This window comes from Pteropus alecto, unplaced genomic scaffold (genome assembly GCF_000325575.1).
Source record: "Pteropus alecto unplaced genomic scaffold, ASM32557v1 scaffold226, whole genome shotgun sequence".
Classification (NCBI taxonomy): domain Eukaryota; kingdom Metazoa; phylum Chordata; class Mammalia; order Chiroptera; family Pteropodidae; genus Pteropus; species Pteropus alecto.
In genome coordinates this window covers 223,472-241,727 of record NW_006440132.1, presented here as the reverse complement: position 1 = coordinate 241,727, position 18,256 = coordinate 223,472, and the positions used below count along the sequence as shown (strand labels likewise).

The window sequence follows — 18,256 nt, the reverse complement described above, 5'->3', positions numbered from 1 at the left end:
TCCTGCTCAGTTCCCCTCCTGGGAGGCAACCATTGTTACCGGTTTCTTATGTAGCCTTCCAGGTATTCTGAGTATAACCTTGGGGGTGGCAGGGTGTGCAACAGGAAGGAAGAAGGACTATCAAAGTTGTAGGGAGCTCTTCTGAAGTACCTCTGGCCTCGCTGAGCTGGATCTCCATAGTACACAAAACTGTACCCACCTAAACTCCGCATGAGAATCATTCTGGTAGTGAGCTACTGTTTCCAATGGGTGTTTTGCGTTCCTCCAAAATTCTGTGGCAGTAGGAGGCCTGCAAACCACTACTCTAGTACTTGGTCTCCGTTCTGGACCCTGGCACCCTGGCGCCCACGCCCAACAGACATTACCTACCAATGCCTACAACCAGCAACTTCAGCAGTGAGAGATTCCTCTCATGGAGGCAGTTAGGTACCTTGGGGGCTTGTGAAAGCCAAACATTTCCCACTTAAACATACCACCTCTGGGCCAAAAGAGAAATGCTTTGCCAAAATTCTCTTAGAAAATAAAAAATGTGGAATCATTTGAGAACTTACAGCCTGGCAATGTCGTTAGTTTTGGCTCAAATAAAAAAAATAAACAACTGTTAGCAGTCAAATCGATGCAAATTCAAGCAAGAATAAAATATCACTTTGTACCTAACAAATATTTAAATAATATGTAATGATGGTGAGGTATATAAAGACACAGTGCTGAGAACGGCAGAAACTGACTGAACTTTAAAAAATGGCAGCTATAGTTCAAGAGTCATAAAAAAATGTCAAAAGCCTATTATAAAATAATTTCACTGCTAGAAATTTATGGCAAGGAATTGATTAAAAACTGAAAAAGATGTATATACGAAGGTGATCATTGCAGATTTATGAAAAACAGCCAAAGCTGGAATCGACAATGATGTTTAATAACAGGAATTGGTCAGGTACATTATGGTTGTTTTATCTACTGATGGAATATTATATAGCCAGTAAAAATGGTGATCATGAAGACAATATAGCAATTTGAAAGAATGTTCCCAACAGTTTCAAGTGTAAAATGAATTTTAAAATGTAGACACACTATAACTTTAACCACAAAAATATCTCTGCACATGGACAAAGACAGCAGAAGCAAGAAAGAAGGAAAGTAGCTATTATGCAAAGAAACTTGCGTTTTCCCCCTGACGTCATTATACTGGACAGCTGTGGGTTTTGCCTAGCCAGCAGTCATTCCCTATTCTTCTGTAACATCCTTCTAATTTTCCTCGGGGAAACAACCCCTCCCTATCTCTCAGCAATGTTGTTTAAATAAATCTAAGTCTACACCCACTGCGAGCCTGACCAATCGAAGCATTTTATCTCCTGAAACACAACTGATTCAAAGACATGCATGTGAAATCAACCCTCCAGGCCAGGGACCTCTGCTCCTGTCACTGGAGAAGTGGGACTCTGTGCACATTTGCTAAGCAAGTAGCATAGCAGCTCGGAGTGGCTGGTGATCATTTTTGCTATAGAAAGGAAAGAGTCTCTTTGAAAATGAGTTCGACAGGAAAGCAGAATTAAAAGCCTGGTGGCAGAAGAGGAGAGGCAAAGCTGTGAAATTATTTAAGCCCTTGGATCCAGCCCTGCTTGATGCCAGTCCTATTTCTGGACTACAGTTACATGAGCCAACACCCTCTGAGTTGAGTTTCCATCTCTTTTAACACAGATCTGACTAATATGGCTGTTAAAATGTTTCTCTATAATTACAATTTAGATATTTTTTTTACTTACAGTATCAAAGCACCAGACCCTACCCCAAAACTTGGCTCTGAACACATTTTTCTTTCCATCATAATTGTGTGTTCTGTAGTAATGATAAAGATAACAATCTAGCGGTACCTGCTAACAAGCACGGAGCTGAGTTGTTTTTATGTGCCTTTTCAAATTTTTCATAACAATCCCGTATAAGATGGGTATTAATTACGCTATAATTTGGAAACAGATTCATGGAGATTATAGAACTTGCCAAATTACAAAAACAAATAACAAAAATAACTATCACTTATTGTGTGCTTGCTTTGGTCTATCTGATTTCACAGCCTTGCATTTCCTACTAAAATTAGTCATTAAAACGATCCTTCCCTTTAACTAGCAGGCTGTTCAAAACCTGATGTTTTAACCAAACCGGCACTGATGTGAAAAGGCCTTCACCTGAAGAAGTCCAGAGCGCACTTGTTGACTAGCTTGCCTTCCTCAATACAGCGCCGCGGGTCCTTCTCTTCCCAGCGGCAGAGCATGAACTCCTTGTTGGGTTTATCGCACTGAGCTCCATAGTGATGGGCCGCAGCTTTAAGCACAGCAGAACTGACTTTCACCTGGGGCAAAGGCACACGGGAGAAAGACCACAGGTTTGTGACCAGGACACCACTTTCTCGACGTCACGGCATGCTGGTCAAAGCAGGGGGAACACAAAGGTAGCTGTCGTGACTCTGGAGAGGAAAGGAACGACGGGATCGCCGTAATTAGCCTTTGCGACCTACAGTGCCTTAGAGATCACAAAGCTCTTTCATATCCATGACTTTCTACACCTTCCCAATCGTCTCACTGTGCTGACGTTACTATCCTCACTCAGACATTAGGAGATGGTGGCCCTAATAGAATCCTTAGGTCTTTATCACAGAGAAAGGGGAGCTCTGAAGGGAAATGGAGGATTCTGGGATGTAATGGGAGGAACCAATTCTGGGGAGATTCCATGAGTCTCCTCTCCAGACATAAAAGTAAATTAGAATATGAGAATATTCTGGATGAGAGGGCATAATTCATGCTTTCTTACCTCTATTAGATAATACACATCTACTATTAGAACAGTAAAATATATCTAATAGAAAGATAGATTACTAAGAATCAAGTACTAAAATCTGTGAATTTTTTTAAATTACAGCATATACCCAAGGTAGCCATCCCTACAACTATGTCCGTCTCACTCACATTCTGGAGAAATGGTGCAGTTACAGCTTGCTCACAGGGACATGCACAGTCCCAGGCCTAACAGCTGCTACAGCAAAAGTCCCACCGGCCTCTTCTGCACTACCTCTTCCTGGGCGAGCATCACGTTTTCATTACTGTAACTTAACAGAACACTCCGTGGTCTTCCTTTTCAAAATTGTTGTGGCTATCCTTCCAGATGACCACCACCCCATGCTCAAAAAATCTGCACTGGATTTATACTAAGTTTAGTTGTATATTAAATTAGAAAGAAATAGGCACTTTTGCAACATTGGGTCTCTGCTCAAATGTTACCTCCTCAGAGTGTCTTTCTCTAATCATTTTATATAAGCTGGGATCAGCGGTCACTCCATGTGTGACCACTAGAACCTAAGCTCCAAGAGGGTACGGATTGTTTTCAACAGACATCCAATGCTGTAAAGTTGTCAGTTCTCCCTAATCCAAACTTTAATTAAATGCAATGCATACTATGTTTCACCAAGCAGTCAAAATAGTGTCTAGCAAAAGTAGCTGTTGGGGATACAATAGTTACAAAAGAGGTAAGAAAACATGAATTATGCCCTCTCATCCAGAACACAGTGTCTCTATTTATTCAGGTCATTTTTCTGTTCTTCAGTTGAAATGAGTTTCCTTCATATAGGAACCTTGCACATTTCTTGTTTATTCCTCCGTATTTTAACATTTTTAATCCTATCGAAATAGGATTTTTTCCTATTAGATTTTCAAATTGATTACTGGTGTTTGTATACTGTATCTTCTCTAGCCACAGCTACTGAACTCTTGTTAGTTCTGATACAGAACTTAAGAGAATTAATGGGAAAACTTCCATTTACAAATAAAAACTGCCACCCTTCCTTTCTGATATTTATATCTTCTTCTTCTCTTTCCTCTATTTCCTATCTTATTGCTCTAACCAGAACCTCCAGGATAATACAGATGAACAGCAACGGCAGCAGGCAACCCTGCCTTTTTCTAATCTTTAAAGCGCAGTTTGCAACGACATTTTTTGCTGGTGTTTGGGATAGAGTTTAGATATTCCTCATTAAGGAAGTTTCTTTCTAATCCTAAGTGATTTTACTATTGCTTTTTTCTCCACCAGGAAAGACTGAAGTGTTCAGGTTTCTTTTTCATTAACCTGTAAATGTAATGTAAAGCACTTTCGGACTTTCTAAACTGACTCACTGTATCCAGAATAAAATCTAGCCTGTCATTGTGTATTATGCTTTAATATACCACTGGATTTGATTTGCAAATATTTTATAAATTTTTTGTGAGAACAATTTTATAATTATTTTTATTATAATTGAGAATTTTGTAATTGCATTTTTCATGAATTCCATACAGCTTAGGTTGAATTACTACTAAAAGGCAAGGAAAGATGAAGAGAGTAATTCATCTACACACTCTAGGAAGAGAATAAAGTTGTGACTATGTCTACTAATATTACAACTGTTATAATTACCAAAGGTGAACTTATGATGTAAGTGAAATTTGCCATGACAATTCTAATAAATTTGTTTAAAAATCTGTAAAATTTTGTATTAGTTTTTCATAATAAGAGTTTTAGGTTAATTAGTGGTATGTACTTGTTTGCTGTATTACCCATGAGGAGCTGGGAGAATAAAAATCAAGACTCAAACTGATTTAGTAACTTAAATGCCTTCACAGCTATCATGCCCCAAGAAAACTATGGTGTGCTTTGCTTTACTCTCATACAAACGTAGAGGTCTTATCAAAATCTAGGTACATCCATGGTGCTGAGCACATCAAATATGCTGTCACATGGAAATAAAGGTTGAGAACCACACTGAATCTATCCTGAGGAAAAAAGAGAGCCGTGTTCAAGATGACACAGCAGGTGACAACCACAGAACTGGAATCCAGAGACTGTGACCTCCAGTCAGGCCTCTTCTCATTACATCACCATCAACTGAGGTGGCAAAGAACTTCAGATGTCATCATGTCCCTTCACTTGCTTCTTCACTGAGACTGACGAATTCTAACAGATACAACATCCCTGACAGCTGCTTACTGTGAATACCCTCTCAAGTCCATTCACTCCCTTTGTCTCAAAGAACACAGAATTTCAACGTCCTTCCTGATTTATCCTGACAAAAGCCTTACTGCACAGCAGGTTTATATCAGTCTGCAGGTATAGAAAGAGAGGCAAAGACTCTTACAAGCTACAACCCATCTTCTAGTCTTGTTCTCTTCCTGAAACCATGTCTGCACCTTTGTATAGCACTTAATTTATACTATACCTTATATTTTACTTAATTTATATAAAATAGAGAATCACAGTACTTATGTGATAGAACTGTTATGATTAAATAAGTTAATACATACAAATATATTAAGAACAGTGCCTAACACATAAGAAAGTACATCATAAATATTAGCTATTATTTTTATTGAAACTTGTCAATGTGTACAAGGAGTTTCTAGGCCAAAGCTCTGACACTTTTTCCATGGAGAAGTGTCATAACTCCAAAGTCAGAAAGGTCCAAGATGTGTTTAACTTGACTTTCAAACCTGCTCCTTCTTCTGGCTTCACCAATATCACTGTCAGGTTGCAAATCTGACACTGATTCCTCAACTTTCCTGATTCTGATACCTAAGTCATCGCTAAATCTGATCAATTCTAGGCAAATTTGTTCTTTCCTCTCTGTAAGCACAGTCACCAATTGTGTTGAGCTCATTAACATCTTCTTCATTTATTTCAACAGCCACCAAGACCAGTCTCCCTGCTTTTCTTGTCCTCTATTTAATCCACTCTTCAGAGTTGCTGGAGTGATCGTCCTAAAAAATAATTATTTTATTCTGCTATTAAAACAAATTAGCAACAAAACCCTTGACAGATTCGGGCTTAACAGCAGCATAAAGCCTAAACTTCTTATAGGGTATTCAAACCTTCTGGATCCAAACTACTGTTCCAGCCCTTTCCCCTCGACACCTCAGAAAGGGACCTCTTGCTGCCTCTCAGAACACTGAACTCACTGTTTCCAGAACTCGTTTTGGGCCCCCTGCATTTTCCCATCTCCTTACCTTTGCTTAGATCTTACCCTCATTTAGAAAGCTCTTCTCTCCATCTCTGCCTATAAATTCTTACATTATGCCCAAGAAGTGCTTTCTGTCCCCTTTATAGCCTCAGAGAATTATATAGCTGGAATCACTTCATCTTACAAATAAAACTATGTGTGCATACACTAAAAGTGACTAATCAAGGTAACCAAGCAGTGAGGCCTAGAATTTAGATACAACTTCAAATCCTACTCTCTTTTCTTAAACCATGTCTGACTCTTTTCCATAGCATTTAATCATACTCTGTCTTGTATTTCAGTTATTTATGTAATTATCTGTTTCTCAACTCAACTATGTGAAGCCTAAAGGCAAGTTTATTCCAGACATAAAATTCTTGCAGCTTCACAGCAGTGCAAGAAACAAGACTGTTGGCAGTACCCAACCCCTAACTTTTAGTAAATGTCATCTTATTATAAAATCCCTGAACACAACTAAAAATTTCTTCATCTGAGGAAAATAATAGCTGCCATTCTCACAGGCATATAAGATTAAGCAGTGCATGTAAAACACTTAACACAGTGCCTGGGATATAATTTCAGGCACATAATTTTTAGTCTCGCCCTCCCCTCCTCCATTGTAGCCTGATCTTTCTACTATCCAGACCTACCATGACACTCGTTTGCTTTAAATCCGTCTACCACTCCCCATCACCTCACTTATAGGATAAAGTCCAAACTGCTTAGTCTGGCCTTATGGAATGTGCACCCCAGTCTTGCCTCAGCCCAAGGTACCTCTCCTGGCTCAGCAACTGCTGTGTCCCACCAACACTAGAGTCTCACCCAACAGCACTTGTCTCCCTTAACACAGAAGGTTCTGCTAAGCCTTCTCACTCTTCTGAGTTTCTGCTAATACAGTGGTTTAAAAGCATGAGTTTTAAATCAGACTGGGTTCACATTCCAGACTAGCTGTGTGACCTTGGGCAAATCACTTCTCTCAGGACCTGTTTCCTTAGGAGGCATGAGTTTTAAATCAGACTGGGTTCACATTCCAGCTCTACCACTTACTAGCTGTGTGACCTTGGGCAACACTTCTCTCAGGACCTGTTTCCTTAGGAAAGACCAATTATATCCCTCCTCATAGTGTTGCTAGGGTTCCATGAATTAACATATGTAAATCCTGCCTGACATCTAGAGAAGGCTTGATCATGTTTGCTATAATTAGTATTGTACGGTCTTCACTTCCCATAGTACTGAAAACACTGTATTGCCACTGCCTTTTTATGTCTGTCTCTCTATTACATTATAAACTCTAAGAGCAGGGGCATTACCTCTTACTTTCCAGTGTATAGTCATATGGTAATTATTCAAATGCTATCTCTTAAATAACTGAATGCTTTACAAGTCATATTACCAAACACCTTCCCTGAGCTGTTAGCAATTTCACGCTCCAAAATCTATCTCCTTTTTCTGTGGCTTCCTAGCTCCACTCTAAAGCACTCCGCACCGATGATGCTACTTTAAAGTGACTGTCTCTCCCTCGACTGTGAGCACCTGGAGTTGTATACTCGCTTCGCAGGAAGGTTTGAATATTAAGTGACATAAAATAAGTAAAGTGGCCCTGGTTGGTGCTTAGGAAAAAGTACCACTATTATTCACGTAAAGCAGGTCGCTGTGGGGGGAGGGGGAAATTTTTTACCACTGCGGGCTGGGGTGGGGCAATTCCGACGCTGAGGAAGGGGCTTCCGGGGATTGACCTGTGTATATGTTGGGGGACATGGGGTGGGGGTTCCAGGGCCCAGGGTCTGCTGAGTCGAAGCAGGGCTGGGCCCGGGCCCAGGCCCAGGAAGCTGCAGCCCCATGCACCGCTTGCCTGTCCTCCGGACGAGCCTCACCTCCTGCACTTTCAGATCCTCCAGAGTAGGCAGCTCCACTATCCCCGGCATGGTGGCTGTAGCCCCGACCCGGACGAGGCAACCGCAGCCGCGTCGCCCCGTCTCCTTGAACTCCCCTTTCGACCGCCAAGGGCCGCCAGGCGCCTGCGCATGCGCAGCTGACGGCACGCAGGCGCACTGCTCTGACCAACTGCGAGCCACAGAGCGTGCGCAATGCCGGGAAAGTTTTAAACTCTGGAGGCGGGGCTTCGCTTAGGCTCCGCCCATCTTTCCTGGTTGTCATAGTGAGGCGTTATTTACTGATACTCCGGGATCTCAACCGCTGTAAGCTAGAGGCAGGTGCCATGGAGTACACGGGGAGCCAATATATTGGGGAATTTGTAGATGGAAGGTAAGGGCCTCATTTGATTCACTATGTCTTGAACATCTGTGACTGGGAAAAGACAGCGCTCTTTTTGCCTTTGAAAAGGACATTGTACCAGCCACTTTCACGACTATCCCTTTTAACCTTCAAAACAACAATTTCAGGTAGAATTGTTTATTCTCATTTTACAGTTCAGAAAAATGAGAATAAAGAAGTGGAGTAACTTGCTCAAGCGGCAGAGCTGAGATACATTCATTCCATATATCCTTGTGCATATGTGTGTTTGCTATCTGCCAGTTTTAGGTATGAGGATAAGAATATAAATAATGCCCAGGTCCTTGCTCTCATAGTGGTTATAAGCTAGTTGGTATATTGCCAATAAATAATAACTGAGATGATTGTTTCAGATAGTGACTTTATCTGAATCTTTTCCTCCTCACTGTAAACCAATGAGATAGATATCATCATCCCCATTTTACAGATGGGAAAATGAAGCTCAGCTCAGAGTAATGACATAATTTGCCCAAAGTGACCTAGTTGACATTTGGCAGAGCTCTCTAGAGTGCTCCTGCTGGGCCCCTACAGAGGACACACTGAGTTGGGGCAATCCTTGAAGGCTTCATGGAGGAAATAATATTTGAAATGGGCCCTGAAGCCTGAGGAGGGTTTAGGTGTGTGGAGATACAAGGTGAAGAATATTTCTAGGCAGAAGGAACAGCACGAGCAATAACTCAAAGGGCGTATAAGGAGAAGAGCAGGCAGTTCAGTTTGGCCAGAGTTTAGGGTGTGCCCAGAGGAGAGTGGAAGTGGAAGCTGGAAAGATGGGTCTGTGCTCTGGCCTAGGGAGATTTCAATACTGTGCAGAATTCTGTGGGCAGGAAGAGCCACCGATAGATCCTTGGCAGGGCTAAGCATTAGAAAATCTGTTTTATCTCTGCATCCCTCCTCATAGTGCACATGTCTGCTAGGCACTCAGTAAATGTTGGTTGAATAAATTAATAAGAGAATTAACGAATGAACGATGTTCGAGATATGATCATTGTATCCTCATTATGGATTGAAGTCTTCATGATAAAGTAGCTCTATTTTTGTTCTTTTTAACTTGAATTTAGAATGAAGGCTTTTCACCTTGAATAAATGAAAGAAAAATGAAAGGGGAGGACAGAAAGAGGAAGGAAAGGAAGGAAGGAAGGGAGGGAGGGAGGGAGGGAGGGAGGGAGAGGGAGGGAGAGAAGGAGGCAGAGTGGAGATAGGGAGTTCAGGTCAGAGCCCATTGCAGTTGTCTCTGTAAGAGGCAGCAGGATCCTGGGCCATAGCAGAGGCGTGGGGCTACAGGAAGGAGAAAAATGTAGATCTTGGATTGGAGGACTTCACTGCCAGAACTTGGCAACTGATAGGCTCCCAGCCTAACTCAGAGACTGTTTCCAGTCTCAGCCCAGTGCCCAGCTCCAGGCTTTGAACCTGGAGGATTCTGATACCATTCATGGAAATTGAAAACTCTGCAGAGAGGCTGCTCCGGAGGAGGAGAGAATGAGGTCCATTCTGGGTGAGCTGGAGATGTCTGTAGAAGGTCTGTAGAAGGACAGTGATGACCAATTTGCAGTAAAAAAAAAGGTGGAGGTCTAATCTCAGAGAAGGGTTTAGATAGAAACTATGTTTAGAAATTATGTGATCTCAAGCAGAGGTAGTGGAAACAAAGACTTCTTTCTGCAGTAGATTAAAAGCAAAATCGTTTTTGAGCTCTTAGTATATAGCAGGCATTCTGCTATAGTTCCAAAGCCATTATCTCATTTAATTATCTCAACAACTTTGGGGGGTTATTGTCATTATCCCCATTTTACAGGCGAGAAACTCAGGCTCAGAGAGGTGAAGGGGCTTGTCCAAGGCCACACAGGCACAGAGAAGCGGATCCACGACAGGCCTGGCTCAGAAGCTGTGCTTTAACCGCAGCGCTCTCCTGCTTTGGGCTACAGTGGCATCTGTCATCCATTCAGTCAGCTTCTTTGCCTTTGTTTTTTTCATTTCTTACTCAGTAGATGTTTATAGAGCACCTGTTTAAGAAGAAACATGATTCTAATTGCCGAGGATACCGAAGCCTTCCTCTCAAGATGCTTTGCATAAATATGGGAGAGGAGATCTATAATTATAATGCAAAGCAGAAAGTGCTAAGCATCCGATAGAAGTACAAACAAAAGCCTGAAGAAGTTAGGAGCCGTGACTTCCAGCTAGTGGGGAAGAATGGAGAATTAATGAAGGTTGGAATGAAAGCATATTTTATATGTCAGGCCGTTGACCAGGAAACTGTTACACATTATCTGGGTTAATTTTGGGCATTAATCTCAGCCTTTCACACGTGAAGAAATTGGTCAACGGGTTGAAGTGTCCCTGCCCAGTGCTTTTGTGGGGGCCTGTCTTCCTACTTCATGACATTTAACACCCTTTATGTAATTGCTTAATTGTGTCCCCCAATAGACTGTGAGCCCCACCCCAAGGGCAGGGACCGCCTCGATCACATTGTGTCCACGTTGTATCCAGCAAACCAAACTCAACAAGACACCTGGAATGTGCGTGTAAATATTAGTTGGAAAGAAGGAAGAAACAAAGGAAGGAAGGAAAACAGAAAAAAGAAAGGTTTAGGAAAGTCTCCAAGATGATACATCTAGGAAATGATGAAGTAACATTCGAACCCATGTATCCTGTCCAAGTTTCATAGTTTTCCACATATCCCACTTGTAGTGTAATGGGCAAGGGGGTGGCGGGGGGATGGTCTTAACAGGAAAGACACAGAACCGACTGCCAGGAAACCTGGCCCTAGTCTCTGCTTCAGGGTATTTACTAGGGGGCTTTGGGCGCATCCCTCTCCTCTCTAAGCCTACCAAGGGGTGTTCCCCGGGACAGTGTAAGACTCCAGGACAGCCTCTAGGAAAAAGGAAGGAGGAACAGGCCAAACTCTGCCCACCCTCTTTCAACAACACAGCCCCTTTTATTTTTGAGCTATTGAGAGGAACAAAACAAAAAATTTTGATTTTGAGCAGAATATTGCTGGGACAATAAAGTCTAAGGACTCTGAGGATGAGGTTCCCACTTGCTCTCCCGTGCCTGCCAGCTCCGATCCTCCAGCTGCTCTGCAGGGCTCAGTGATTTTCCCTTTGTCCTTACAGGATGGAAGGCAGTGCAGAATACATCCTCCCTACCGAAACCAGATACGTTGGGGAGATGAAGGACGGTGTGTTTCACGGCCAAGGAACCCTGTACTTCCCCAGCGGGAGCCGATATGATGCCATTTGGGAAAACGGATTGGCCACTAAGGTGATCGGCCTGGGAGAGGGGCTGCAGAGGGATAAGCCTCAGACAGGAAGAGCCCTCCCGACACGTGGCACCTGGCCTTCTCTATCAGACGCCCTGTTCTTCCCTCCTCTTGCTATCGAGGGCTCTGGGGTCCTCTCTCCCCGATCCAGAGGGCCCCTAGAGAGACCACGATGAGTTTGAGTACTGTTAAACCACTAACTGTGTGACCTTGGGCCCATGACTTCCCCTTTCTGAGACTCTTGTTCCTTGTCTAATAAGTTGGGGGCAAGAGTTGTATTAGTTTCCTCTTGCTGCCGTATTGTCTAATAAATTGGGGACAAGAGTTGTATTAGTTTCCTCTTGCTAACAAATTACTACAAACCCAGTACCTTAAAACAACGGAAACTTATTATCTTACAGTTCTGGAAGTCAGAAGTCCAAAATAGGTCAGCAATGTTGCATTCCTCCTGGAGGCCCTATGGGAGGTTCCATTTCCTTGCCTTTTCCAGCTTCTGGAAGCTGCCTGCATTCCGTGGCTCGTAGCCACGCATCACTCTGACCTCTGCTCCCGTCATCACATCTCCTCCTCTCCCTCTGCTTTTGTCATCACCCTATCTTCTATCATTCTGACGCTCTTGCCTCCCTCTTCTAAGGACCTTTGTGATTACATTGCCCCCAGAATAATCCAGGATAACCTCCCACTTCAGGATCCTTAACTGAATCCTATACATCTACGTAGTCTACTTTGCCGTGTATACTCAGCGTTTTCACGGATTCCAATGATTAGACGTGGGCATCTTTGGGGACCGTTATTCAGCCTGCCACAAGAGTACTGGGCATCTCTTAAGCTGGCTGCGAGCGCAAATGAGGCAGTCTCCATGAGTCTACACGAGTCTACATAGGCTCTCAATAAGTGTCAGCTCTTAGTTACTGCCGGCGCTGCTGCTACTATCATGATAAGTCATCCAAGGCTTCTTAACCAGATTTGTGGGACATGGATAGAATTTGGGAAGTCAGTGAAAACTCCTGATTTATATATAAAAGTTTCTGTGTGTATGGGACTATAGTTTTCTCCGGGGAAATGATCGATGATAGCTTACATCCGTTTCACTAAGTGTGTAACAGGGCTGGCTCATGACCAAAAAAAAAAGTTAAGAAACACTCCTCATTTTACAGCTTGGAGAATCTGAGCCCCAGGAAGGGAATGTGACTTACCCAAGGTCATGCTGTGAATTAATAGTATTGGAATTTCCACCCAGGTTTCCTGCCTCTCAGGCCAATGCGATGTCTGCATCCTGGGCTTCCTCTAACACTAAGACAGCAAAAGCAGAATGTGCATGTTTGGACAATGGGCAGTGACTGATGGCTCTGACCTTTTTAACTAAGATAACCTTAAAAGGATGATAATAACTTTACATGTATTGAGTTCTTACTATACGCCAGGCGCTGTGCTAAATGCTTTGCTTGTACTATCTCCTCGACTCTCATTGAATCAACGCTATTAAATATATACCATTATTATCCTGATTTTACAAATGAGGAAACCAAGGGCTAGAGAAGGTAGGTCATCGGCCCAAGGTCGCACAGGGAGTTGCCGTATTTTGAGTGCCTGGCACCGAGCTCAGACTTTATATCCATTCCCTCTGAGCATCACAGCCATAGTAACTGTGATAGTTAGCACTTCTTTTCTGTGGCAGCGAGAAAGCCACCTCTTCCCTGATATCTATCCTTCCTGGCAAAAGAAAGCCCACCTGTGTGCTTCCTCAGGCTCACCTGTGTGCTTCCTCAGGCTCACCTGTGTGCTTCCTCAGGCTCACCTGTGTGCTTCCTCAGACTCACCTGTGTGCTTCCTCAGACTCACCTGTGTGCTTCTTGGCTTCCAGGGCACATACACCTTCTCGGACGGGCTGCAGTATGACGCAAAGAACTGGCATTATTGCGACAGCTATGATCGGAGGTTTTACACCGAGATCTGCCACGGCTTGAAGCCTACAGGTACCCGGGCACCCTTCCTTTCCTTCACACCCGAACCGAGAGGGAAGCAAAAGACAATTTTAAATAAATGGGCCGCGACCTATTGAAGTAACCCACAGGAGAGGAGGAATCGGGCAGGGGCCGCAGAATGCACGAGAGTCAGGTTCTAGAGCCAGGAAGAGGAGACATTACATCCAAAATAGCAGATGGGGAAAATGACTTTGCAAACGGCAAAAACAAATATTGACTTGTGAGATATCGTGGTGTGGTCAACAGGGCGTAGAACCGGAAGGTCTGAGTGAATAGCTGGAAGAGCCTGAGCAAGGCCACCTACTCCATGAGGGTAGAAGAAGCCTCCAGAAAGCACCCAGTGTTGGAGCCAGGCCGACCTGAGCTCAAACCCAGGCTGTGTGACCCTGGATCAGTTAGTGGACCAGGGAAACCTCACTCTCCCATTTTCTTCCTCTCCCCAGTCTCTTTGCCTCCTCCTCCCCCCAATTATTAATTTGGGGGTTCCCCAGGGCTCTCTGGCTTAGGCCCTCTTCTGTTATCATTCTGTACTCTCTCCCTAAACAAGTTGACTCACTTCTAAGCCTTCATGTACCATCAGCTTCCAAACTGAAGTCAACTCCCCGAGCCTCAGATTCCGGCATCCAGCTTCCCCAACACCTATATTTGCTCATCCCTCAACTTGTCTGCACTGAATTCACTACCTCCCCACCAGCTCACTGTCCCCCAGTGATTGTGTCCTCAGAGACTGTCACTCTCATCTTCCTAGACAAGCCTAATCCTACTTTCTCCTCCCCCATGTGCAATCAATCACCTGGTCCTGTGGATTCTGCCTCTTAAATATATTCCACTCATTTGTTCAGTGAACGAATGTCTCCTGAGCACCCCCATGTGCCAAGCCAGGTTTCCTTCATCCTTCCTGCCATTGGCTTATTCCAGACCTCCATCCTCTCCCCTCCTTTATCTGGTCTCCTAAGATCCATGCTTGACCTCCTCTGGGCCACTCTTCACTCTATAGTCACTTAGATGTTTGAAAAACCTGAATCTGATTGCCAACCTCCCCACCGCCCCCCCACACCCCACCACACACACCCTACCTTTGGTGCCTCCTCATTACACTGAAGATAAGGTTCCAGATTCTTAGAATGACTTGCATTCTCTGGCTCATCCCACACTGCCTGCCCGTCTCAGACTTTCTCTCTCCTCCCTTGCCATGCTTGCTTTCTCTCTATCCCTCGAAGAGACCATGCTCTTTCCTGCCATTCCCTGTGCCTGGAATGCTCTAACCCTCTCTCTTAACCTAAATAACGCATTCCCACCCTTCAGGTCTCAGTTTAATGTCTCCTTTTCTCGGATCCCTTCCCAGACCAGGCCAGGTCTCCCTATGGCATGTCACAGAGCGGCCATGGTTTCCCTCCAGAGTTTATCGTGAGTGCTCAGTATCTCTCTTCCTGAGCCGACTGTGAGTTCCGTGAGGGCGGGGTCTCTGTTTCATTCATTGCTGTGTCCCCACTGCCTAGGACATTGCCTGGCACATAGTAGCTTAATAAAGAGTTGTTGTCAGACAGGGACAATAATATTGACATCACAGCGAGGGCCGATGGGGTGCACATAGGGGAGTTAAGGTGATGATGTTAACATTTCCTGAGCACCTGCTCTGCGTCAGAAATTGGCTGGGTCACAGGGGACCGAGAGCTGATAGGACACATCTCTGCCTACTGAAAGCTGCCAGTCTGGATGCCACTTGACAAGCTGGTGAACAGCTCCCCCCTGGGTTACTTATGACAGGGCCTGGGCTTTGTCGTAAGCTCTTGAGCCCAGCAGAGGCCTGAAGGCAAAGAGCGCCTAGCTGCAGGCCCTGAGATCTCACCCCGTGGCTGATTTTGCCAAAGCCAGGCCTCTGCGAGACTTGTAGGCGGTGCAGAGACCTTCCCTGCACCCTTCCCTTCTCTTCCTGTGACTCCCAGCAGAGCAACTTGATCCTGAGTACCCACTTCCTTCCCAGGTCACTCAGCACTCTGCATACCTCTCCAACAGCCACCTCTCAGCCCTGGGGCAGACGTCGTTAGGCCAGGGAGAGGGTGAAGGCTGCCCCTTCACCTCTCTGTGCATCTGTGAGATGGGCACCTGGCATGGAGTATGTGCTCAGTAATCGTTATCAAGTGGAGTACCTAGTTATCATCATTAGCCAACATAAGAGCACCTACTGTGTGCAGGCCCCTGAGCTGTGAGCATGGAGCAGGGGGCATCCAGCCATCAGTCCAGAGGACAGGACTTACAGGAACCACAAATTAGGCAGAACTGGAAAAGTTATTTATTCTAACCTGTACCCTTTGCTCAGGCCTCAGCACTTCAAGATATACTACACCGAATGGCATGACCTAAAAGGCGTAGTGACTCCTCTCTCTCGTGGTGGTTCTAATGTCCCCCATCCTGGAGGTGGTGCCCAGACCTTCTACTCCCCTGATGTTGGCAGCTTAACATATAGGTTACAAAACTGGGTATCTAGCTGCTTCCTAGCTGGATAACCTTGGGCAAGTTACTTAACCTCTCCGAGCCTCAGATTTCTTATCTGTAAAATGGGGCTAGAGGATTGCTGTGAGAATTAAGTGAAATATTAGGAGTCAAGCCCTTAGCACAATACCTGGCATATAATAAGCACTCCGTAAAAGGCAGCTATTATAGCAATTTTGGTGAAAGTCAAGGTTCTCTATTACCTGATCCCTGCCCACCTGACCCATCTCCTTCCCACTGTTCTTCCAACACGTGCCCTGCTCCATAGGTTTCCCAGGTAAGGCGCGATGGCTCACACCTCTGGCCTTTGCCCACACCTCAAATGCCACTCGTCTCCTAGGCTTGCCTTCTATCTGTATGGCCAACCCTGAGGCATCCTCAGGTTCTCTCCGACTCCAGAAACTGTGCCCTCGTCATGGTGTCCCTGGAAATGGAAGATGGGGGTCACAGAAAGAGGATGGGGGTCTAGTTCCCAAGACCTTTCTCCCAGAGCCGTTTTCAGGATGCTCCTTCGGGGGGCCACTGCTTCGGCTGCTTCTGCTCCGGACCCCCAGTGGGGAGTGTTTAGTCCAACAGGGGAGCCAATGTTCACCTGAGCAACCAGCGGAAAGTGGACTTTGGCAGGGACTTGGTTTGACTTTGGCCTTGGTGGTGAATTAATTATCCATTATATCCTTCCAAGGGATCTCTCAACTCACCAATATGGACCCGCCTAGAAAAATCCCTGAAGGCTGTTATGACTGTGGAGATGGCTTCTATAACCCGACCACGAGGGTAGTCAAGGATTATAGGAATCGCTTCCTGAGAAATGCAGGTATGTTCATTCTGACACCTTGTGGCACACGTCATCTCGTCTTTCATCCACACGTGGGTCCGTGCACGTGTGGCCACGTGTATGCATGCATTTGGTGAGAAAGAAGCTTTTGCTGATGAAAGACAAACACTGGTTATCTGAACGTTTCACTATTTAGCATTCTCACGACTGTCAAATCTAGTTAGAGCGTCAGTGGTCTGACTGTGACAGCACATAATACAGCACGGAAAAGATTAAAATATTTCCTTTTGCATGCTCCCCTTTAGCTAGTCTTTAATGAATACCTACCACATGCCAGACACTATGCTTGATGTGGGCACCAAAACACGGCAAAGCTAGGCACAAACCCCTTCCTTCATGGAGTTTATATTTGACAGGTAGCAGACAAGGACTATGAACAGTTGAGTAAATCCTAGAATAAGCACGAGGAAAGGGAAAAACATGGCCCTGGATGGAGGGAGGAGGAGGGGCACAGAGAGGTGGGCATGATACTGTGGGAGCACAAAGAAAGTGTACCTAATCCAGAACTGGAAATTCAGAGGCGGTTTCAAGAAGGAAATGACAGTTAAGCCGAGGCGTAAGGAATAATTGGGAGCTGACCACAAGGCATGGGGAGAGGTTTCCCAGCCAGAGGAGACGGCACAAGTAAAGGCCTAGATGTGAAGGATATACCGTGCAATCCAAGAAGGCTGCTTGGCCCCACAGCCAGGGGGGGTACCTTGGAGGTTCCAGAACCTCAGTTTGGTGAGTGAACACAAGCTGACCGACAGTGACCAAACTTACAAGAAGCCAATATACAAATAAAGACATGAATGTTTTCCTTTAACACAATGATTCCTAACCTTTCTCTTTCCTAGAGTCACAGTTCTCCTAGGAATAACAAAAACTACAGATCCCCATCCTAGAAAAAAGCCCACACATGCACACACACAAGCATACATGTACACACACACACACAAACACAAATACACACACATTCTGCATATAGTCTTAAGAGGTTGATGGTCCCCCTAACAACCCAGGTCAAGAAACGCTGTTCTGTAATAGAAAGACACTACCAGGTAGACCAGAAGGCCTGTACTGGCTGCTGAGAGCCCCCTCTCCCTATAGGGAAACTTATGGAGTAAGGCAGAGTCCTCTTTCCCCCATCGTATAAATTAGTTAGGAGATGGGGCAGCAGGGAGCATGTTCGTGGAAGTAGGGTTCCATGGAACATGTTTTGTGAATTTTGTGTTAGTTTAATCTTTCTTTCATTGCAGTACAATGCAACAGACTCGTTTTCAGCTCTCTAGGTTCGAACCGTATTCCAGTCTTGCCTCACTGGTCTCATAGAGTCTCACAGTCTCGTGGGGGAGTCAGACACAGAAACATACAATCACAATATAATGTGATGTGGGCCCTGG

The 18,256-nt window shown here is 44.7% G+C and overlaps 2 protein-coding genes across 3 annotated transcripts in view; one reads left to right on the top strand and one right to left on the bottom strand.

Annotated features, from left to right (window-relative positions):
- Positions 1 to 8,076, bottom strand: part of NDUFA8 (NADH:ubiquinone oxidoreductase subunit A8) — a 12,900-nt gene extending 4,824 nt beyond the window's left edge. Inside the window, exons 1-2 of the mRNA XM_006917062.2 lie at positions 7,891 to 8,076; positions 2,184 to 2,347 (exon numbers count right to left, since the gene is read on the bottom strand). Coding sequence (XP_006917124.1) covers positions 2,184 to 2,347; positions 7,891 to 7,941 — 215 coding nt within the window. The 5' untranslated portion in view covers positions 7,942 to 8,076. The remainder of the gene's footprint in view (positions 1 to 2,183; positions 2,348 to 7,890) is intronic.
- A 104-nt stretch (positions 8,077 to 8,180) lies between these two features.
- On the top strand, positions 8,181 to 17,679 carry MORN5 (MORN repeat containing 5). 2 transcript variants are annotated; one of them, XM_025050471.1, is made up of 4 exons: positions 8,181 to 8,281; positions 11,416 to 11,563; positions 13,426 to 13,537; positions 16,722 to 17,679. In XM_025050471.1, the coding sequence occupies exons 1-4, from the start codon at positions 8,235 to 8,237 to the stop codon at positions 16,949 to 16,951; spliced, it is 537 nt and encodes a 178-aa protein (XP_024906239.1). In that variant the 5' UTR covers positions 8,181 to 8,234; the 3' UTR covers positions 16,952 to 17,679. The 2 variants fall into 2 exon arrangements, with proteins under 2 accessions (XP_024906239.1, XP_024906240.1); XM_025050472.1 differs by lacking the exon at positions 13,426 to 13,537 and having other exon boundaries at positions 16,722 to 16,935.
- The last annotated feature ends 577 nt before the right edge of the window (positions 17,680 to 18,256 follow it).

What these genes read in the sequence shown, in the direction of transcription:
- MORN5 (XM_025050471.1), top strand. Translation starts at nt 8,235, where the DNA reads ATGGAGTACACGGGGAGCCAATATATTGGGGAATTTGTAGATGGAAG. An exon ending in AAAACGGATTGGCCACTAAG is followed by an intron (nt 11,564 to 13,425) that starts GTGATCGGCCTG and finishes CTTGGCTTCCAG; the next exon opens with GGCACATACACCTTCTCGGA. An exon ending in CCACGGCTTGAAGCCTACAG is followed by an intron (nt 13,538 to 16,721) that starts GTACCCGGGCAC and finishes TATCCTTCCAAG; the next exon opens with GGATCTCTCAACTCACCAAT.